Here is a 25,247-nt window from a genome sequence, read left to right as displayed (position 1 = left end):
GGTAAGGGAGACATACTTTTCCGAAGCGTTCCAGCTTAGTCCTCAAGGGTAACGGCGCATCTGTGGTCGAACTTGGGTAGGAATTTAATCTTATCAGGAGTTGATTACAGATGTCCATGGGCTGCAGTAGCCGCTTACCATTAGGTCGCATGCTCGTCTGCTACTTAAGTATGATATAAAAAAAACCAGCACCGACAGTCAAATCATCGCTTGTGTTCAGAACAGAGGTCTAACACCGTAATACGTCAATAAACTTGATGGTAGTATCGTGTTACCGTTTCTATAAACAATACTCGTTACATATTAATCGTTACCGACTAGGTCATGGAACAATCCAAAGTTTGGTACAAATAAGCTGATTATTTAACAAAGTTAAGGTGGGTACAGACTGTTGTAACATAACATGCAATGTAACATGAAAGGAGCATTTTATGAGTGTGGCCGCAGCGCGCGCACGAACTAAGCATGTACCTACTCGCATCTTCCAGCATGCTCGCGGAGAACAGTTTGTCGAGAACACCGAAACGAATGGATCGTGACGACCAAATATTGGCGACGATGAATTTTGATGTCCGACAAAACCTATTCGATAGACAAAAAGTTCTATCTGAACTATAATTATTAGGTTATATTGAGTTACATTTGAGTTATAGGGAAATAACATTATTATTTTCTAAACTAAAAATCACGCTATAACAGTTACGCCTGATTGAAACTAAAAATCAATAATTATTTGCAATCCAGTAACTTGCGATGAACTTTCTCTAAGGCGCTTGAACCATCTCGCCTCGAAAATCGTTAATCCTGAGGATGTTGATAAGTACCCTTTGAGTACGGAATCCTAAAAATCATTCTACAAGAGGGCATTATACGAGTAGGTATGTTTCAGAACATTTGAGTTATAGGGAAATAACATTATTATTTTCTAAACTAAAAATCACTCTATAACAGTTACACCTTATTGAAACTAAAAATCAATAATTATTTGCAATCCAGTAACTTGCGATGAACTTTGTCTAAGGAACTTGAACAATCTCGCCTCGAAAATCGTTAATCCTGAGGATGTTGATAAGTACCCTTTGAGTACGGAATCCTAAAAATCATTCTACAAGAGGGCATTATAGGTATGTTTCAGAACATTTGAGTTATAGGGAAATAACATTATTATTTTCTAAACTAAAAATCACTCTATAACAGTTACGCCTTATTGAAACTACAAAACAAAAATTATTTGCAATCTAGTAACTTGCGATGAACTTTGTCTAAGGCGCTTGAACAATCTCGCCTCGAAAATCGTTAATCCTGAGGATGTTGATAAGGACAATGGTACAAAATTATTAAAATCGTGTATTGTCATCGGTTTTTGATAATTCTTCATAATTTTGAATTAAACTGAACGTTCGTAGTGGATAGAAATCGTGTTCAAAGATTCCGTTACTGTTACGTACATACATACATACATACATACATACATACATACATACATACATACAACCCAAGCTAATAAAAGCGTGTTAATTAGCCTGAAATCATTTTAGTTTGAGAGACTCGTACCTAACAGAAAAAAAAGTTTAACAAAAAAATACAACCGACTTCTATGTCACTACAAAGTAAAAAATAATTGAAATAAATGTTGGTTTAGTACATATTTCTGAAGTTGGCGCTCTATATATTTCGTTGGATAACGATGTAAACAGCGTGTCTAATATGCCGAATTGATAACCACCTCCTTGTTGAAGTCGGTTAAAAACCTAATGCATTGTTGATGATATTTTTATTGCCAGTATGATAGCTGTGAACGTTATCAAAATACATATAAAGATATCTTCGTTATGTACGATTTTCTCCAAACGGCTCAGTTTTCCGCCCCCGTTAACCGTTTTTCGATATCAAGCCTGGAAAACATCATTTCAGCACTAACGTAGCTAATGTTACTATGCCTATTTTATAAAACTTCTGCCTCGATTATAAGTCACTGTCTGTAATATTAGCAGCCTAGCCTTCTGTGCTGATATTAAAAATTACTGGTATGTTATATGATATATGATAAGAGCCATAAGCCCTGTGTACTTTTACCGGCAATGTAACACTGCTACATTTATTTTTGGCATGAAGAAGTTCTTTCAGTGAAAGGGCGTGGTTGCCGGCTGATTTGCATATGTGGCGATGGCCTTACGGTGTTTGTCCACCGCAACCGTCACCGAGCCGATACCGATAATTAATGACGGCGCCAAAGTAGCATACATACATGTTTTTCAATTCCTAGAAGAATACCGAGATTTTCAACATTTAAACTTTTTTCTGAAAACTCCCATAAATCAAATCTCGGACAGCATGCGTCTATTAACAGAATCATTAAAGAATACAATACTGTCTCCAGGACCTCAAATTTTGACATCTTCTCTACTAATCTTAAGAAAAGAAGATCAAGTGTACTACATTGCATTACGATTGTGACACTTCATTGTAACTGTATAGACATTATTGTGCTTCTTCAATTCAATTTTATGTTTCTTTTTTTTTCCATTAACTTGCTTGTAGTCTACACCTATAATTATGGTGGCATTAAGCTAGCCCCTTATGTGTTTTGTTGTACCTTAACTGTATAAATGTTCATTATGTTGGTGTTCAATAAATAAATAAATAAATAAATAAATAAATGTACTATAGCCGCTTGTCCACCGTACGTCCGTCACCCGAGCACGATCATCTCGGCCGCCGATATTTCGAGTAGATCGGCGTGACCGCTAGATCGGCGCCGAGATTTTGACGGGCCGATGTGCTAGCAATATAAAACACGTTGGAACTTGTCCATACACTGCCGTCACACGCGTGGTAGCTGGGACAAAATAAACCGGCGATATCGGTCGCGGTGGACAAACTATCGCCGTCACGACATATTAAAATCGGCCCCAAAATAATCTCGTTCTCGGTAAAAGCTCGATGACGGTGCGGTGGACAAACAGCTTTAGTCTTCAGGAGTAGCAACATATAAGTTATTGCCTTCAGATAGAAAACTGTTTAAATGGAATTAAACATGTGCATTGGTTAACTGACGCATTTAACCAATAGTTGGAATGCAAGCCTATTTGCTACTTCAGTCTTCAAAAATAATCCAAAGTAGAGTCCTATTTTCCTAATTTCACATAAAAAGACCTGAAAATCCCAGCTGAATCGCAAAAACTGTTAATTAAGTACTTTTTCTGAATGTTAATATCCTTATGAATATTGATTGGATGCAAAGTAAGACTTGGATAAAAAAGAAAGAAATTAGGCGTATTTTTTATCTCACAGACATTTCAAATTTAGCGGCAATCAAAAGTTAGGAGATTGGATGTTTACGACCACAGATCGTAGTAAAGATGAGTTTTTATCTTATTATAAGGAAAAAGTAAATCTTCATAAAATATATCTAATACTCGTAATTCAGATTTATAAAAATAGAACAGTGTAAGGTCAGAAAAAGTTAAATGAAATCACTGATGTTATAAATATAATTAGGTCTTAACCGAATATTAAAAAATAATTGTAACAAGTATTTATTTTAAAACAAAAATCCGACTGAAAAGAGAAGTAATGTAGCGTATGTCATACCCATACGTTAGGTGAATCCAACGGCACGTCAAATCCGTCAAGTTGTTTGTACCGCTGGGCGTAGCAAAGACGCATACCGTCGTGAACACCAGACGGTGTGGTGAGTTTCAAGCTCACCTGGGCGGAGACCGACGGGGCAACGCGCCAAGTGGACTGCGGTTGCGTTCCGTTGGAGATCCCGGAGTCCTCTACGCAACGCCGAGGACGGCCACTGGGGGAGTTTTAGTGCGGTAAGAATCCCACATAACCGCGTGCCGCTCCCACGGCATAGGATACCTTTTGAAGGTTTCCCCTCGTCAACAAAAAAAAGGGCGTAGCAAAGAATGTGACAAACATACATTCAAACATACGCTTAAAACAACATAACTAAATTTTGACGAATCTTTTGGATTCGTTCAAATAAATCATATAAGCCCAAGCTCGAGAGGTTTCCACATCTCTGTCATCAGATCCTCGTTACCCCGTTCAATCTATTGGACAAAACGAGTCATAACATAACCTAACCTAACATTATTTATTTGTTAGTTGGGTATTTTGATTACATTATTTCGATTACATTAGTTCGTTGGTATAGTCACCACCACACTACGCGGGTATTCAATATTGAAATTATCAAAAAGTTTGGAATTATCACAAAAAAACGGCGACCTCATGTGGGACAATATTACAATAAAGGGAATTCTCTAAATGTTACCATTGTACATAAACACCAAATAAAACGGAATGGGTCCGTTTTCACAGATATAAGGGCAGGATCTACGTAAGGGTCAATTCACATGTACCACAACACAACAACGAGAGCGTAGCATTGCTCCAGCTTCTTGTAGCTATGTCGTAGTAGCTACAAAAACTCTGCAATAGAGTGGCTAGCGTTAAGCGCCGTCTAGCATGGTGGTTGGTTGGAATGTTTGGAGGGCAATTAGTACCTAGTCCGTGTGAAAAACTATGAATTTGCGTTTAAATTTGCACACGCCCAAGCAAATGTCATATTTATGTTATAGAAGTAACAAACTAGAATGCAGTGATTGATAGTAAGCGGCGTAAGGTATTACTAGCCTAGCTAGCCCAACATACATTGCTACCCTTGAAACTAAGTAGGAACACGTCGAATAAGTACCTATGTCTCTCTTACCACACAAATTGTAGTGGTTGTATGTTGTCATTGTCGTGTGGTGTTGTTGTAATACGTGTGAATAGATACTAAGGGTCGAACCGGTCAAATGTATTTAATTTCCGTTCTACCATGAACATTACATAACATAAGATAAATAGAATCGTAGTATAACTACAAGTTATTCAAACTAATTTACAACTTACAATATTGATTTTGAAGAAATTTGTTGTGTGTGTTCAAGGGTACTTGAGAATGGTTTAGATTCACAATTTAGTCCGTGGGAAAAGGTCTTTTTAATTAATTTTTAATTCTTAAGTAGTTACAGAATCGGAAACTATGCATTTGATCAAGTGATGATCTTTAGCAAAGTTGTTGTCCAAGAGCCCACGAAGGTTTGGGAGTTGGTAAGACCAATTTTCGACAGATGGCACCACTGTCATTCCAATGCAGGTACAAATTATCCGTTTTATGTACGTCATATTATTTCTTTAAAATGCGAGCGAAGACGCGGGCACCACTAGTAAATACGTATATTAGAGTAGTAATGAACTTAGGACTTTAAATTAATATTAACTTGAAGGTGGTAGAACCCTTTGTGGTTCGACTCCGACGGCACCACCGCCACACCTATTTCTACCTAATAACTGCAGTGTTAGGTGCTGCTGTGTTCCGGTTTGAAGGGTGTGGTAAGGGAGAAAGACTTTTCCGAGGCATTCCAGCTTAGTCCTCAGGGGTAGCGGCGTATCTGTGGCCGACCTCAGGTAGGAATATCTAATCCTATCTGGGGTTTATTACAGATGTTCATGGGCGGCAGTAGCCACTTACCATCAGGTGGACTGCATGCTCGTCTGCTACTCTTATATTATAAAAAAAAAAAAACACTTAGGTCAATGACTGACCTTCGGTCGACGATTTGATAATCGTCGTCAACCCATTAGGGTACCTACCTTTCAACCAAAGATATGTAAGGTAGTTAAGCTATATGTAAATACGCTTGCTTGATTTTGAGTGAAGGAAGTTTCTGTGGATGGAAATTAAGTTACGGTTTAAGGCTACGGTATCCCCTGCCTGTCGTAAGAGGCGACTAAAAGGGGGCTTCTGGGGTCGTGGGTTGCGAGAGTGGGAGCTCGAACGGTATGTGTGGTCGCATACCGTCGTCTGCACCAGACGGTGCGGTGAGCGACAATCTCACCTGGGCGGAGCCCGACGGGGCAATGTGCTAAGAGGACTCCGGTTGCGTTCCGTTGGAGATCCCGGAGTCCTCTACGCAGCGCTGAGGACGGCCACCGGGGGGATTTTAGTGCGGTAAGAGTCCCGCATAACCCTGTGTCGCTCCCACGGCATCGGGTAACTTTTGAAGGTTTCCCCAGGTTTGAAGGAAAGTTATGTGCGTATTAGAAATTAATTATGACTTGCTAAACGGTAAAGGAAAACATCGTGAGGAAACCTGCATACCTGAGAGATTTATAAAAAAAAACATCTCAAAGGTATGTGAAGTCTACCAATACACACTTGTCCAGCGCGGTGGACTATGGCCTAATACTTCTCATTATGAGAGGAGACCCGTGCCCAGCAGTGGGACAGTAATGGGTTGATGATGAATAAAATGGACGTCATACTTTTACGAAACTCGTAAACGAGGGAGTTTATTTAATGTCTGTGTGACCCAGTTAAAGGGTTAATGTCATTGTACTGCGACGTTGGAAGGGGTTGCTAACTCAATTTTACAGGAATATGCCCCTGATCCGAATTATACCCTTAGAATGCAGATTAGGATGCTATGCACGCTTGGAATTCTGATGTGCTTCTGAATTACCCTTGCTTTTCATAGATACGATGAAATATTATACGTGTATGTATTTGTGCCGTGGAGATATTTCGTGATGTCAACATAGATTAGTAAAGATACTTTGCCGCCTTGAAATTGAATGAAGCCACAAACGGCTTATTTTAGTAAGTTCTTTTTTTGAATCCTTGACAAATAAAAACATCTTTAGAGAAAATTTACGAATAAATAACTAATTTACGTAATAATTACGTAATTTACCTATTAAATAAATAATTATTTCAAATATTTTAGGGACATTTTAGCACGGAGACGTAGCAAAACTTTTTTACGCAACTACTTCAATTCTCAAAACTGGAGACATTTTCTTGTCAGGAGTGAGTAATCTTTACTAATCTATGGATGTCAATTATAAAAATTATATAGCAATGAAATTGATAAGTGTGGTGATGACATTGAAAGGTGTAAATATAGTCAGTTAACATTTATACCTTTTATTTTAGTTTCTCAAATTTATTTTTTATGCCGTATAAACGTAAAAGAAGCGAATAAAAAAAATAAATAAAATGTTCGTTAAACTTTTTACAGAATTAGGCATAGATTAGTAAAGATTACTTACTCCTAACAAGAAAATGTACCCAGTTTTGAGAATTGAAATAGTTGCGTAAAAAAGTTTTGCCACGTCTCCGTGCTAAAATGTCCCTAAAATATTTGAAATAATTATTTATTTATTATGTAAATTACGCAGTATTAGTTATTTATTCGTAAATGTTCTCTAAAAATGTTTTATTTGTCAAGAATTCAAAAAAAGAACTTACTAATAAGCCGTTTGTGGCTTCATTCAATTTCAAGGCGGCGAAGTATCTTTACTAATCTATGGGAATAGGATATAATTTGGTTCAGGGGACCCGAATTATCCTTTAGAATGTAGATTAGGATGCTATGCAAGCTTGGAATTCTGAAATGCTTCCGAATTATCTTTACTTGTCATCGATACGACGTAATGCCATACCAATGTACAATAATGTACATATGTATATATGCCGAGAAGATATTTCGTGACGTCATTTATGAGAATTCTAATGATTTTTGCATGTAGGTAGTATTTTTTGTAAAAATTAAAAGAGAAAAAAAATCATTTAATTTTTTGTGGTATTAAATTGTATTTTTAACCTGCAAGGTTGCAAAGGATAATATTTTCAAGTATATTGTACGTATATTATTATGTATTACGCTTGTCCTATTTAAGATATGAAGCGTCGTTGGATTCGTCTAAATTCTGGGAATAACATAGGCTGCAATTTTCAGCATTAGAAGTTTTGTTTTTATAATAATTACCAGTGTGTCATGTTATCGTATAAATGTCACGTTAGAAATAAAAGTGAGTAAAAGAAAACTATCAAGGAACCCGAATATATTTGATATGATATGTAACCTAACACTAGTCTAGCCCGCTGAGCACTGAAACATCCGGGGCGGCTAGTAATACAATTTTTCAGGCCTGAACCTTTTTACGCAAGGCTGCTTTGCGTCAAATGAAAAATTAATCGACAGAGACCGTGACTATTAGGAAGAATGGAAGAACATTATCGATAAAAGCAAAATAGGTTAAAAAATAATGGGTGGTAGAACCCTTTGTGGCGAACTCTAGCGACACCACCGTTAAACCTATTTCTATTTAACAACAGCAGTATTAAGTGCTGCTTTGTTCTGGTTTGAAGGGTATAGTAAGGTACACAGGAGGAAGTTAAATAAAATAGGCATAGTAACATTTGCTACGTTTATGCTGAAATTATTTATGTTTCAGGCTTGATATCGAAAAACGGTTAACGGGGGCGGAAAACTGAGCCGTTTGGTGAAAATCGTACATAACGAAGATATCTTTATATGTATTTTGATAACTTGCACAGCTATCATACTGGCAATAAAAATATCATCAACAATCCATTTGGTTTTTCTGTTAGGTACGAGTTTTTTTTTTTTTTTACTGCCGCCCATGGACATCTGTAATCAACCCCAGATAGGGTTAGATATTCTTAACTGACAAAAGGGCCACTGATGTACCGTTACCGCTGGAAACTTAGCTGGAACGCATCGAAAAGTATGTCTCCCTCCTTAATGTTTAATGATTCATATACAAACCTTCGGAAAAGTCCGTCCTCGGTGCTGCATAGAGGACTCCGGGATCTCCAAAGGAACGCGACCGGAGTCCTCTCAGCGCACTGCCCCGTCGGGCTCCGCCCAGGTGAGCTTGTATCACCACACCGTCTGGTGTATACGCCGGAATGCGACCACACATACCGCCGTCCTTCCCGGGGTCCCTAACCGGGCGGTTCGAGCTCCCACTTTTGCGGCAGCGACCCCGAAAGCCCCTTTTAGTCGCCTCTTACGACAGGCAGGGGATACCGTAACCCTATTCTGGTCCCAGAACTACAGGGACATCAATGTCCAATAACTTAGGAGTCGATCAACATGATTTTTTTCGATAATAGCTTACTTTGCCAGTAGGAATAGACCGAAAATATTAATTGACCGACAAATCAGAACATGATCTAATTTCGTGACCAAATCCGTAACTCGATTCTATGAGATTTGGTAAGTTGATTTAATATTGTCCTGCACAGAAAATTAATCGACCCTGTTCATGAATTCAGTATTACCCTGCTACATTCCCTATCTTTAACATGTAGCGGTCTTCATCAACCCATTACTGTCCCACTGCTGGGCACGGGTCTCCTCTCTGAATGAAAAGGATTAGGCCATAGTCTACCGCGCTGGCCAAGTGCGTATTGGTAGACTTCACATACCTTTAAGATTTTTATCTCTCAGGCATGCAGGTTTCCTCACGATGTTTTCCTTCACCGTTTTAAGCAAGTGATAATTAATTTCTAATACGCACATAAATTTGAAAATCAGAGGTGCGTGGGATTTGAACCTCGGACCCCTTGATCGAGAGGCCGCGTTTCTTAACCACTAGGCTATCACTGATGTAGCGGATCATGTAGCGGTGCGCATCCGTAAGTCTAAGGGCACAAGCCCGCTCAAAATTTAAAATCATTTACTTAAGCTCTTGCGCGACCTTTTAAGGGACGGGAAAATTTCAGAATCAGGAAGACCTTACTTCGACTTATACCTACTTAAATTTCTCCTTATAGGAATATGTTTATTGACGCAAAATTTTAAGCTTCCAATAATTGGAAGCTTACAATGAGGATTCTTCTTCTTCAATCTTGTTGGAATGCTTCTGTTCCTACAGTAGGTATATCGATCTTTTAGTAGATATGTGAACAGTAAGTTTTAAATATCACTTCATGCTTCAATTACCTACTTTTAATTCCAATTTATTTACGTTGATATTATAAGGGTTTACTTACACCGATCATCGTGCGAATTCCCTTGCTGGTCAAAAGCGTCTACCAACCCTTTATACAACACGTTATAACAACTAGGTGTTGTTGTTTGTCACCTCAGTTTGCAGTCGAAAGTCGACCGTCGACTATTTGAGTGAGCAGTAAGTGACGGTTGATTGATCTTCCTTGAAGCAGCTCTCTTTGCAAGTTAAAGTCCATTCTCAAAGTTGCACATCAAAGTAACTCGCCATCGACAGCAATTCACTTGATGTAAGCAACTTTCGAAGTCAGCTTTCATCGGTAGACAATGTAATTTGCCTAAGGGTGATCTGTGTGAACGTGCCCTAATCTTACATTGGAGACTTATAGAGAGACTTCAGATGATGAGAGATGAGAGATGTCAGACTTATTGACAAAACTAATAGAATCCGTAGAGAGCATTTGCAGATGTCTCTAAAAAGCAACGAGATTCGTGCCTAGTATACTAAAATTGTTTTTTGATTTTCAAATGACAAAATTCTTTCAAAAGTCTACGCATTAGATGTTAGATCTAACTAGGTATTCAAAAAGTGTCGGTTTATTACCAATCCCTTATGTACCTAGGCACGTGTATACTCTTTGTATTATATAGTGTATACTGCAGGGCCAGGCCATAGTATTATTAGGCCATACTTTCGAAATTTTAATGCTGCCCAATTGAGATTTCAGCCTCAGATATCCAGTGCACATTTTTTTAGCAGACGATCATGCACTCCACCTAGGGTAAGTGACTACTGCTACCCATGGACATCAGTAATTAACCCCAGATAGGATTAGATATTACCTGAGGTCGGCCACAAATGCGCCGCTACTGAGTATTTCTTCCTTACCACACCCTTCAAACCAGAACACAGCAGCGCTTAACACTGCTGTTATTAGGCAGAAATAGCTGTGGCGGTGGCAAACACATACATGTACACATTCATACCACATACAAGCAAAAGTACCAGACATCGAGGCGTTGGAAATGTAGGCCTTAATAAGATTCAAATTGAATTTTTGTCTTTCATGATCTTTCATCTCAAGACATTAAATGTACACACACAACAAAATGACAGTAACATTTACATGTGGATGTTTTTGTAGATTCGTTCTGTATCGTTTGTATTAATTTGCAGGTACTATTTTGATACAAATGCGGAGAGGAATGTTTTTCGTACGTATGTGTGTATGGTTCAATCTTTGGTATGTCCTACAGCCCAAATGGGTTGACGGATATTGATATGTAAGGTCTCGTTGGATTTGCCTTAATTGTAGCAGTGATGTCTGCTATATTATTAAAATAGTTAGTTTTTTGTGGTTTTATAACAGTTATTTTTATTGTATTAATAAATTGTAATCGATAATTTAAGTGTATATGTGGTAAATCAAAACTGTGATAATTTACAGGAGAGAAAGAATAAGGTATTACATAGATAGATTGCCAACACTACCAATCTATACTTGGCCAGTGTGGTCTAAGGCCCTTATCGTTGTTACTTCGAGGGGAAACCCATGCCCAGTTGTGACATAAATGACTTAACGGCTAGAAGCTAACAATTAAACCGAACTGCCTTTGACACTTATAGCCGAAAGTAAGCCTTCTTGGTACAATTCTACATCATTTCTCATAAATTCTAGTCGCATACGTACTTGAAAATTCGACCTGTATTCAGGTCAACTGCCATCAAGGTTGTTAACCCATAGACGGAAACAAGGGAAAAATTCAAAAACGGATTTTCTGTTAATGAAAACTCAGTATTCTTAGTACGGAGTTTCTGCTGTGAGGTGTTCTGGTGTGCTGTGCTTTACATCTATGCTAATAGCATAGATGCCTTTTTTTACTACAGACACGTGCAATTAGAGGATTAGACGTTTTAACAGTGCCAAGTCAATATATTTATGAAAATTTCTTATATGCTCGCAAAAATTATTCTTCTTTAGAAAAAATATAATAGGCTTTAAAAGATGCAAATTTGCACACGTATGGAGTTACTTGCGCCGCTTCTTCTCCATAGCGAAACAGCTTCCGAAGCGATGGTAGTTTGTTGACTATTAAAAAGTATTCTATATGAATCAATTTTGAATAAATGAGATTTGAATTTGAATAGAGATTTTCAAGCTATTACGAGTATTATGTTGACATCATATTTATCTTTTAGGTTGATAAACCTTAAGAAATGTGGAACACAGCCCTTAATTCAAAAGAAATGGAAGAAAAACAACGGAAACGATAGAAAGAGAATAAAATTTACATAATCATGAAAAAAATAAAGCAATGGATAGCCGTGAAAGCCGTTGAAACGACGCCTCACAATTGAGGTCGAGGTTCAAGGCTCAAAGACTCTATATTTTATAAGGCTCTATATTTTAAAGTTATATGTGTATTATAAAATATGCTATATTATGTTATGTTATGTTACGTTACGTTACGTTATGTTATCTTATATATGTTATCTGATGGTAGTAAACACGTGAAATGAATCGTGAAGATATAGCGTGTTCATGGTCCTGTCTATACCTGAGAATACTTAAAAAAATATTTCCAAATATGTGTCAAATCGTACTTGGCCAGCGCGGTAAACTATGGACTAAGCCCTTTTCACTGTGAGAGGAAATCCGTGCCCAGTAGTGAGACAGTAAAGCGTTAACCACGTTAAAAATAGAAACCTGCCGACCTAACCGATAGAAACCAAATAAATTAAAACCTGAATTATTAGATTATCTTTAGATTTATAGCCCTCAGATACACTTTTGAAGAAGACAGCTGATATATCTTATACTAGTTTTTGCCCGCGGCTTCGCCCGCGTTTAAAAAAAAATAATATGACATACTAACAGACATAAAACTGAAAATTCGTACCTTCAATGGCATGACAGTGGCGTCATCTGGCGAAAATTGGTCGTACCAACTCTGAAACCTTCGTGGGCTCATGGACAACAACTTTGCTAAAGATCATCACTTGATCAAATGCATAGTTTACGATTCAATCCTTACTAATCGATTAAAATAATCGACTTTATGGTCCAAAAGATCGATTCTCCGATTAATCGATCATAGATCGCCATCCCCAGTTCCCGTGGGATTTCCGGGATAAAAACTATCCTATGTCCTTTCTCGGGTTTAAGACTATCTTTGTACAAAATTTTATTAAAATCGGTTCAGTGGTTTGGGCGTGAAGAAAAGACAACCAGACAGACAGACAGACCGAGTTACATTCGGATTTATAATATTAGTAAGGATAAGGATTTATTGCCCTGCAAAACCAATCTAACTTCCAGACTCGATATCATAAGAAACTTTAGTACTAGTTAGCCTGTTTCAGGCTACTTCATACCAGTAATCTTTTTTATCTGATTGTTCTAAAAAGTTTGTCTATTTTTTTATGGGTAGTGTATCTTAGTGGTTTTATTGGTGGTGGTATCTTAATAAGATTTTCTGTGGCAGTAAATTAAAGTCACTCTGATAAATAATTTAAGTTGGCAAACATTTATAGTTCGACTTGACTGACATCGCCACATCTATTTCTAGCAAATAAGAGCAGTGTCAAGCTAGTTTGAAGGGTACAGCAAGGACTAAAATATTAGTCTTGCAGCGAACGACGCATGTAACCTCAGATAGGAGTTCAATCCTATTCGGGATTAAATACAAGGTCCATGTGATGCATTTACCGCTGATAATAAGATGAACTGGATATTCTTTTGATACTTTAATCTTTAATCTAAATAAATATAACTAACAAAGGTGACTGACTGACATAGTGATCTATCAACGCACAGCCCAAACCACTGGACGGATCGGGCTGAAATTTGGCATGCAGGTAGATGTTATTACGTAGGCATCCGCTAAGAAAGATTTTTTATCAATTCTACCCCAAAAGGTATAGGGGATGAAAATATTACTTCGTAACGCGAGCGAAGCCGCGGGCATAAGCTCGTCTTAATATAAATACGTAAGTATTTCGATAGGGTACACCCAAACTCCTGTAGTTTATACATAGTTCACTTAAACATTTAAAACACTTTCCCTGTCATGCGTGCTTCCACATGCACGCGCGTGTCACCCACACGTGTGTCTCTTGCATGCTATCGTTTCAAACGCACACACACATGGGACGCGAAGAGAGCAACTGTGTGGCTACTGCCTCCCATGAACATCTGTAATCAACCCCTGATAGGATTAGATATTCCTAGCTGAGGTCGGTCACAGATTCGCCGCTACCCGCGAGGACTAAGCTTGAACGCCTCGGAAAAGTATGTCTCCCGTGCCACAACTTAAAACCAGAACACAGCAACGTTTAACGCTGCTGTTATGAGGCAGAAATAGGTGATGGTGCCGCCGGAGTCCAACCACAAAGGGTTCTACCACTCTCAACATAATGTGTACGGGTTGGACCGACGCGTGACAGGAAAGCGCCCTGAAAAAATGATTGTTTTTTTTTTATAGTTTAACCTAACGATTAGGCAGTGCTACCTGATGGAAAGTGATCAACGCCGCCTATGAGCATTTGCAACACCAGAGGAGTCGCCAATGCATCGCCGGCTTTGTATGAGAGCTCTTTTTACACCTTTTTTTAAAGAAAACCTTTATAATAAAAAGCAACGATAAATAAAAATACAATATTCGTATTCTTATTCCTTTATCACATACATGTAAAGTAGATTAGAAAGAAGATTACACTTAGTGTTCTGGATGTATAATGGAACACATCTGCTCGAAACGTGATATTCTTCAGCAACTATATGAGAATTCGCAAAAACTAAAAAGTTTTTGCTCAGAAAGCCTATCTTACAGTATTTAGGTTTAGGTCAGGAATGATAAGAAAAGGAAATAAATCTACAAAATATGACACATAGAAATGAACAAAGTCATGAAATATAAAATGGTGTTGTAATGGAATAAATTATTATAAAAGGAAATAAACCGAGTGCTTAAAAATAATAAACCGCAAGGGAAGTAACCTTTTTACATAGTAAAGATTACTCACTCCTAACAAGAAAATGTAACCAGCTTTGACAATTGAAATAGTTGCGTAATAAAGGTTTTGCTACGTCTCCGTGCTAAAATGTCCCTAAAATATTTGAAATATTTATTTATTTATTATGTAAATTACGCAGTATTAGTTATTTATTCGTAAATTTTCTCTAAAAATGTTTTTATTTGTCAAGAATTCAGAAAAAGAACTTACAGATCAGCCGTCTGTGGTTTCATTCAATTTCAAGGCGGCGAAGTATCTTTACTAATCTATCCCTTTTTATGATGAATTTCGTAATGTTTTGGGTGCTTACGTCAAAAAGACTATTATTTTTGAAATGGTATATTAGGTAGCCAACGAGGTTTTCATCTGGTATCTACGATGTTACGATTTAAAATTTCGCCTTCCCATCTATTCGCACGTAATATTTAAACATTATAGAGCCTATGTCACACCCACAAGTAAATCAAACAACAATGTTAAAATCGGCCGAGCCATTTGAAATTTTAAATAAAAAATAGCGTATCAAGAAATGATACATACATAGTATGTATCACATTCATATTATCGAAAAACATTACTCTCTTTCTGATGTAATCAGAAAAAAATTAGAGGGAAAGTTTCTTCGTCGAATTCGGTTTCTATACTGTTGTCTTACTTATTTACTTGGAATTAAGTATAATTAAGAATTATGCTACTATAACCTAAAGTATAGTTCGACGACTCAGGTTTACCTACCTATGTATGAGTATATTATATTATTGGGAATTGTTTTACCGAAGGATTTTACGTTGGTCGTATTATACTGGGTGAGTTGATTGACCTGACTACATCTCAGAATATCATATAGATAAATAACGCTTCTTACGTGTCACAGTCTACCAAATTTCCCAAGAGAACTTTGAAACAAGAATCACATATATAAACTCAATTTGATTTTATATTATTGTGTAGAACAAAATAAGCTAACAAAACTTGAAAAGTCTGCCATTTTAATAACACGCTAAAGTCCCAGATAAAATTTAAATTACAATTAAATTTGGATAAAAAATATACTTTTAAAGTAATAATAAAAAGTCGTTTAATTAATTTTATTTTATAAGTTTAATTTTATTATTACTTATATATTATATACTTAAATTTCATTACATTTAGTTTAGTTTACATTCGACTTAACTTCACTTCACTTTTAACGTGGTAGAACCCTTTGTGGTTCGACTCCGGCGGCACCACCGCCACACCTATTTCTGCCTAATAACAGCAGTGTTAGGCGCTGCTGTGTTCCGTTTTGAAGGGTGTGGTAAGGGAGACATACTTTTCCGAGGCATTCCAGCTTAGTCCTCAGGGGTAGCGGCGCATCTGCGGCCGACCTCAGGTCATATTTAATCCTATCTGGGGTTGATTACAGATGTCCATGGGCGGCAGTAGCCACTTACCATCAGGTGGACTGCATGCTCGTCTGCTACTCCTATATTATAAAAAAAATAGTATTGTGAATTAATTACTACATTATTTGTTGAAATAAATGTTTAGTAATTTACTTTTAAAGTAATAAACAATACTAAATTACAAAGACGATTTGTTTGGTAACGTTGTGTACATTTACTTTTAATATAAAGTTCGCTTATTTTTCAAAGCACTTACCTTTGAAAGCCTGGCGTAATTAATTTAATATCTACATTATTTTGTTAATCAGATAGTAATAAAGCAAAAGTTGATTAGTTTACTTAGGTTGCTATTTATATGCATAGTATATTAATTTTTTACCTAACAAACTTGTTGTACTTGTGATATTAGTTACTTAAGTTCAAGTTTTTTCTATTTTCATTATAGCTCTTAGATATAATATAATTACTGAATAGTTATACAATAGTAAAGACCAAAGATTAAATACAAAGTGAATATTGTCAAAACTTTCCGCTTCACGCTGATCTTGGATTGATTGACGTTTCACATCTATTTTCGAACAACTTATTACCGTAGTGACAATTTTCGGATGACACTCTTCTTCGCCATGTCGGGTCAGTGTTACTACGAGTATATTATAATTGAATTTCTTTAATAAAAACAAATATAAAATTAAAGTAACTAATGATGTAAATGAAATTATACAATTAACTTACCCAACATTCTGATGATCGCTTTCCGAGACTTCGCTTGTCGTGTCTCGCCGTGGATGTGGCCATTCAAAAGTCCAACTTTCGTCTTCTTTGTAAGTCGTGTTGATCTGCAACAAGTTGAAAAACACAATATATAATTATGTATTTCGTAGCCTCGTCACTCTAAGATATAGGCATCATCTTCCTAAATCTGTTAACCCACTCCCGTAGTGGGTTTTATTCTATGAGGCCCATGCCGGGGCAATAAAACTTTAGTTCATAGTCAACCATGATTGCTGAGTATAGATTGATTGACTTCAAAAAAGTTTGACAACTTTATTTTAAAGATCTATCAGGTTTTATTATGTTTTAGTCCATCATCAAACCCATTACTGTCCCACTGCTGGGCACGGGTCTCCTCTCATAATGAGAAGGATTAGGCCATAATCCACCGCGCTGGCCAAGTGCGTATTGGTAGACTTCACCAACCGTTGAGATTTTTTTTTATAAATCTCTCAGGTATGCAGGTTTCCTCACGATGTTTTCCTTCACCGTTTAAGCAAGTGATAATTAATTTCTAATATAAATTTATATTTTTTTATACCATTATTTTTGAAAATCAGAGGTGCGTGCCTGGGATTTGAACCTCGAACCCCTCGACCGAGTTTCTTAACCACTAGGCTATCACTACTGTTTTAGTCCACCTCTATGGATATCATATTATATAGTGTATAATCCCCAAATAATATTAAATCGTAACGTATTTTGTAATGATCCGTTTCCGTAATACATTTTCTTATGTATTCACAGACTTAAGTATTTTTCACAACATATACCTACCTATACCACTATATGCATGTTGACCACCACATGTAAAGGTGGTAGAACCCTTTGTGGTTCGACTCCGGCGACACCACCGCCACACCTATTTCTAAGGTAAGGGAGACAGACTTTTCCGAGGCGTTCCAGCTTTGTCCTCAGGGGTAGCGGCGCATCTGTGCCCGACCTCAGTTAGGAATATCTAATCCTATCTGGGGTTGATTACAGATGTCCATGGGCGGCAGTAGCCACTTACCATCAGGTGGACTGCATGCTCGTCTATCGAATAGAAAGTTGTGATTCTACAACTTTCTATTCAATTTATCAAAATGACTATTATACGAAAACCTCCAAATAAATTAACACGATACGTAAATTTAGCGTAGGTATGCCAATTGTTGCGGACCTTCCTAATAATAATGTCCAAAACAGTAAAATTTATAGTTTTATGTTATTGACGTAATAACTATTAAATACACTTTACTTCACTTCAATTGGACGAAGTAAGGGTCCTTGAGGCATCCAAGCTCTTACGAATGTAAATTTTTACTGTCAACTATATACATCCATCATCCACCAAGAATAGCATTAAATCTTACCTTACATCCTATACAGATATATTGAATCGAATAATATCAGTATCGCGTCCGAGGTATTTACAAGTATATCGTCCACTCCTATTCTTACCTTGCACCTAATATAATTTTATGAATCAAATAATATCAGTATCGTTTACGAAGCATTTACGACTATATCGTCCACTTTCAATATCAGAAGATTACATCGAAGATTGATTACTGTTCGCTCAAGTTAATGTTTCTTAGCGCGAAGGTTGGAACTTGTCCTAGTGCTAGCGAATAAGCGGTAACACGACATTCATGTATGTAAACAATTTGAATTATGAGGCTAAATAGGGTTGGGTGCGGTCAGTGGTTAGGTCAGGTTGATGCTAGATCAAGGCTTTGAGCATCAAAGGCAAATACTAAATATGTATATGTACCGCAAAGACAAATAATCAAATATAGGTTCGTGTAACGTTAAACTCTCTTATTCCAAGTTTGCTTACTTTGAAGGAAATCTTCTAAAAATATAGGTTACTTCTTTAACATAAGCTTTTTATGATTTTTACTACCATTTTAATGCCTTTTAAAACTTGAAAGTTTTCTTTTTCATTCACTTCAAAGTATTGCGTATGTCGGCTCTTTTGCAACGCTCTTGATTTTTGTCATACGTAAAAAGTGTACCTCAAACTTGTCACAAAACAGACGATAATTTAAAAAAATAACTTAAGCTCGTGAACAATAAGCTTTCAAAAATAATTAGTAATTGTTGTGTTTTTTTTGGAAAATATATACAGTATTTATGTTGATATTTAATGTATGTTTCTCCGCTATCTCGTTATTTTCTCAATTAATATGAATAAATAAGTAAATAAAATAATCTACTTGTAAATCATTAACCATACATTTTTCTGAAGGAGAAAATTCATAGCTTTTTCGTTGACGATGTGACAAAAACCTAAGCTCCGACCCAACTTGATACCTCATATAATTTAAAGGTAGCAAAACATCAAAAAGGGATCTATTGCCGATCAAAAGGTAACCTTCACTCATTTAGTACGGAATTGAGGTTATCATGAAAAGAAAACGTTACCTTTGGTGTTGAACGATATTAAATGAGGATCGGAAGGGCTTCATTTTTTTTACTTTACATACTTTGTTGTTCCTTTTCCGCTATGAAATGAAATGAAATATATATTTATTTGTATAGGCCAACGGCGGCACTTAGGGCTCGTACACAAAACTGCGATGCGACGCGACGCGAACTCGCAACGCAGAAAATTGCGACACGAATTGCTGCGATGCGATATCGTGCGGCATAGCTTCTCCCAGGATGACCATTCCGTACGGAACGTAGTTTGAAAATTGGGTCGTGACATGGATCGTAAAAAGAAATGTGCACTTTTGTTTTTGCTAAGGAGATACAGGAAAGAGTAACAAAGAAGATTTTGAGTTCATCCATTAATCATATATCATTTATTTTATATTTAGTTTCCCAAAGCGTCCCGTTCCTCAATCAGTAATATGAAAAGTCAACGTCGTACTTTGTCATTTTTTACATTAAAGTATACGTCTTCCCACCCAACAAATACAGGTCTGTGCATCTTCCCCACACGCTGTCTCGGAACGAACTAAAAATGGCGTCAACAAGTGTGACGAAACATCGCAGGAATGCACGATGCGAATCAATTCGCAAGTTTTTGCGATGCGTCGAGGATGCTCGCAGATTTTTACGATGCGACGTCGCATCGCAGTTTTGTGTACGAGCCCTTACAAATTGTTAGTTACAATATTTTTCTTAAGCTACTACCGGATCGGAACGCGACCTCTACTAAGAAGATCCGGTAAGAAACTCAGTGGGTTTGTCTTTTTTTTTAATAATAATAATTCTCGTTTTCTCTTTTTTTAAATTTGTTTATGTTTATACAAAACTAGCTGACCCGGCAAACTTTGTACCGCCTCAAAATCTTTTTATCAAAAATATTGCATATAAAATATAGCCTATGTTACTCGTGGATAATGTAGCTTTCGAATGGTGAAAGATTTTTTTAAAATCGGTCCTGTCGTTTTTGAGCCTTTTCATTACAATCAAACAAACAAACAAAGTTTTCCTCTTTATAATATTAGTATAGAAGTATAGATACAAGCTCGTAAATAGCAGAATTCCGCTATATAAAAATAGCGGAATTGGGTTAGTGTACTTAAAGCTGAAGTAGCAAATTAACTATCCACCTCAAGACAAGAGGCCAGCCACCAACCCAATAATGAAGGTACATTGGATTAACAGAGTTAATGAAAATTGCTTTTGTTGATATTCCAAAAATATATCCAGGTAGAAAACAAGTAGTAAGTAATAATCGCATTCGTATTACAGGTAACGTAATTTTTTTTTGTTTTTTTTTTATAATATAAGAGTAGCAGACGAGCATGCAGTAAGTGGCTACTGCCGCCCATGGACATCTGTAATCAACCCCAGATAGGATTGGATATTCCTACTTGAGGTCGGCCACAGATGCGCCGCTACCCCTGAGGACTAAGCTGGAACGCCTCGGAAAAGTCTGTCTCCCTTACCACACCCTTCAAACCGGAACACAACAGCGCCTAACACTGCTGTTATTAAGTAGAAATAGGTGTGGCGGTGGTGCCGCCGGAGTCGAACCACAAAGGGTTCTACCACCTTAAATTCCGTAACCGTAATTCTTATGAAACTTCTAATGATACCCATCATACGAGTATGCTGTAACGCCAAAATAAAAGATTCATGAAAAAATAATCAGTGTCATAAAGTTCTATATTGTTCTTATTGCTCTTCAAGATGTGTAGTCTTCTAAGCTATGATTCGCCAGGATTGGTATCTGAAAATATCCAGTTTTCTGAGTAGTTTCTGAGTACTAGAGAATTATTATAAAAACAAAAAACTGCTCAAAAAGTACAGTCTAGGTCATTTCCACAATTTAGACGAATCCAACGACACTTCATATGTTAAAATCCGTCGATCCATTTGGGTTTTAAGGTGTGCCAAAGAATGAGATATATATACGCTAAAAAAACATTGCCCTTTATGTCAATACCTACTCACCGTATATGTATGCCCATAGTAACATACAGGCATAGTATGAGGATAGCGGGCACGAAGAAGAAGAAGATGCTGCTTAACTCCAACAAGGGTGACGAAGCCATCAGCGTGCAAAATGCAGAGTCCATGGAAATGTTGCCGGAATCTGAAAAAAATAATTAAAGTAAAGAACACGTAAGTACTAGGTACGCGTTAGAAACACTTATACATGGTGGCGCAGAATTAATCACCCTATTCTGTTTTTGAATAAATTTTGTACTGAATAAAAAAAGTGATTTTGAGTAATAGAAATCTACCAGGATCTAAATTACCAGGAATGCGAAGTGTTGTCGGCAGAAATCTTAAGTAAAGTCGTCGAAAATCGGGCGCAAATTTGTATCAATGCTGGAAGACACTTGACAGATATCATATTTTCCAATAGGCAAGAAAAGTTACAGGACCTGGTAAAGATTTCTTATATGATAAAGTATAGACTTTATCAATATATTGTCTCTCATATTTATTGATACTTATTACAGCACAAGTTCACATAATATGTTGCGCCGTTTGTTACAAAACCACAGGGTGCTACAAAATTGCTATGATACAAAATATATTTTTGACGAAGTATAACTTCTTTTTTGCGTTAGAGGGAAATGATGAGTGTGGGTGTTTACAACCCCGATATCTAAAACCGACACCATAAAGTGGGCAAGCAAATATCGCATTATATGCAGTAATGGTTAGCAACTATGATAATACAATAGGATAGGACACGATATGATATAATACATTCCAACCATTTTGTGATATTTATGCTATCAATCGTTTCACTTTTTGTGCGTTGTAACTATCAGACTATTCTTCTTTTTTATAAAATACATCAAAGAAGTAAAACTTCTGACGAGCATACATTAAGTAATACATATACACTTTTTCTTATAATCAATTTAAAAAAATAGTAAACCTCTTAGCTTCAGCTGGAAAAACCACGTCGCCAAGGTAAATTAATCTAATTAGTATTAAATTAGGACAACCTAATTGAAAAGGTAATGCCCGACGAACTTATAACGAACCCACCGCACCAAAGTTGTAATTTTAGTTTTTCAACAATAAATTATACGCTGATTGCCATCTATAATTTTGTGAACAAACTTTCTAATTTTAGCTACTGAAACGAACTCGACAAAAATAGAATGGTAAAAAATGACAGCACTTTTTTAAAATGTTTTTCACACTAGAGGTGGTAGAACCGTTTGTGGTTCAACTCCGGCGGCACCACCGCCTTACCTATTTCTGCCTATTAAAAGTAGTGTCAAGCGCTGCTAAGTTCTGGTATGAAGGGTTTGGTAAGGGAGACATACTTTTCCGAGGCGTTCCAGCTTAGGCGTCAGGGGTAGCGGCGCATTTGTGGTCGACCTCAGGTAAGAATATCTAATCCTATCTGGGGTTGATTGCATATGTCCATAGGCGGCAGTAACAACGTACCATTAGGTGGACTAATCGTCTGCTACTCCTATATTATTAAAAAAAACTTAATGTTAATTAGCATTATTATTTATGTAAGTATTTTTTACTTGGATTTCCTCTCTCTTTTAAAGTTAATATTGTACCGATAATATTGTTAAACTTAGACCTTAATTATAACAGTCATTTATTTATTTTATCTTTGTGTAGTATTTCTTTCAATTTCTTCATATCCGATATCGTTCTTTGGTAGGAACAATTGTATACATTGATCATTAATAGCAGGCGTTAATAAAGACTAAAAATAACTAAATATTCAATCAGGCTCATCAGAAAAGAAACACAAACTCAATTTGTGTCTAATATTACAATTTATATACCCATCTATAAGAACTAAATCCCAACATCGATATTAGATCAGCCGAATCAAAATCTAATAAATTCCCCAATGTCAGACATTGCTAACATGAAACTATCTATTGTTAGTGTCATGAAAAATGTTTGTAAAGTGATATCAGGGCTGCCTGTCGCCTGTACCATAAATCAGGGTTGCGTCAAGTTACGAAGGCAATTATGGCTGGGTTAGCGCTTTCCACTTGAGTTGAGATATTGTCAACCCGTTAGGGAAATAAATATTTTTGTAGCTGAATCTGCTGAATTCTTTTATGATGTGTTACACAAAAATATTGTTGCTTCCGTGCTTCCGTAGAGAATGTCCATTTTTCTTTTTGGTAACAAGGGAAACTTTGGAATTTGATTATCCCTTGTTTTACCGGTGAAGGAAAACATTGTAAGCTTGTAAATAGCTCTTAAAATTTGTTCTCGAAGGCCAGCGTGGTTACTCAGTACGCACTGTTGCACATATTATTCTGAGAAGAGACCTTTGCCTAGCAGTAAAACAAAAGGTTGACAATGATGCGATAAATGTAGGTAACCGTTTTAAATAAAAATCTAAAGTGGCAAAAGGAATTATTGCAACATGGGTCTTTAGATCACATTACTATATTTGACCTTAACTGAATTTTAAGATGAAGAATAAAGTTATATATCCCAAATGAACAGTTTACCGGTGTAAAACGTGTTGGTATTTAGTCTTCTAAACTTTGTTTAATTAATTGTCTAGACATTCTATGTAATAGTGTTTAAGTGTCCAAAAAATATTATAAATAATTCTACAGGGACCTTATACTACAGGGGAATAAATGTTAGTTTCATTAAAAATCACTCTCATCTGATTTTCACGCAATGTGCTACAAGAAGTATACCTTCAAAAACCTTAAACGTACATACAATATTACACCACGCACCACACCACAGCAATTAATATAAACAGCTGGAAAATAACATATTAATTAGACTCCGTATAAATGGGATGCTTCTGTGTAATTAACTATAGTGAACGAGATAGCTAGGGATTTCCCGTCGGAAAAGGATGTGCTTAGAGCTACTACCCGTTATTTATGGAGCCTCAGAGTGTAGGGTACATTTATAGTACACGTCACTTCACGCCCTCTATAAGGGATTGGAATACTGAAATGCTTCGTGAAGACTAAAAGGGTAGCAACTGATTAAATAAGTTGATAATTATTTAGTCCTGTAAACATATGAATTCTTTACTTTACTTTACTAATTACTTTCAGTTCTCTAATATAAAGTAATTATTTGTTACGAAACGAAAACACTAACGGAAAGGAAACTTTACTTTTCTTATTAAGTTTGAGAAAACAACAATTTCAAAGTATCTTCGAGAAAGAGACATATTATTATGTACTAGCGAAAATTGTAATGTAAATATAATTGTAATTATAATTGGTTCAACTATTCTCATTATTCTGTTCCTTTAGCAGTAAAGGGACAAAAAGAAAATACGTGGAAATTTGTGTTTACAGTACAAAATAGTATTATTTTAGAAGTAGATAACAGACAAATATTTACTTTTTATTTATACTGTGTGAATTTTTCAAACGAGCCTTCAGGGCCAAATCCGAAACTATAAGGATTAGCGAAAAATGCTGAAAGGAGTTACGAGGCCGATTTTGATAAAAACTAAAACTGCATCATTACTTTTTTAAAATAACTTTTTCCCTAGCCGGGAATCGAACGAGTTCATTTTGAAAAAAAAATACACCCTCTATGTTATTCAACTATCTGATAGTGTTGCTTATAAGGATGAAAATCTGGGAAGCTTTTTAGCTAATCCTTATAGTTTCGGATTTGGCCCTGAAGGCCTATTTGAAAAATTCACCCTGTATATATAGTGGGTTTTGTTTTTTAAGTTATACTTTTTTTAGCGTCTGGGAAAACAGATGTCTATTTTTAGGACGAGACGAAGTTACGGGCGCCTATGTAACATATAATTTATTTGTAGTACTTCTATCCGTTCGTCTACTGATCATTTGCTAAGTAAAA

General features: G+C 36.4%; 1 protein-coding gene across 1 annotated transcript in view; it reads right to left on the bottom strand.

Annotated features, from left to right (window-relative positions):
- The window catches only part of NGR-A25 (neuropeptide receptor A25), a 145,533-nt gene that overhangs the window by 69,119 nt on the left and 51,167 nt on the right, over nucleotides 1–25,247 (bottom strand). Inside the window, exons 4-5 of the mRNA XM_073089441.1 lie at nucleotides 21,396–21,537; nucleotides 16,962–17,065 (exon numbers count right to left, since the gene is read on the bottom strand). Coding sequence (XP_072945542.1) covers nucleotides 16,962–17,065; nucleotides 21,396–21,537 — 246 coding nt within the window. The remainder of the gene's footprint in view (nucleotides 1–16,961; nucleotides 17,066–21,395; nucleotides 21,538–25,247) is intronic.

This window comes from Epargyreus clarus, unplaced genomic scaffold, assembly GCF_041222505.1.
Source record: "Epargyreus clarus isolate Ecla_fem2 unplaced genomic scaffold, WU_Ecla_fem_2.2 ptg000029l, whole genome shotgun sequence".
Classification (NCBI taxonomy): Eukaryota; Metazoa; Arthropoda; class Insecta; order Lepidoptera; family Hesperiidae; genus Epargyreus; species Epargyreus clarus.
Note: the sequence above shows the minus strand (reverse complement) of the source record. Positions and strands in the feature narration are given on the sequence as shown.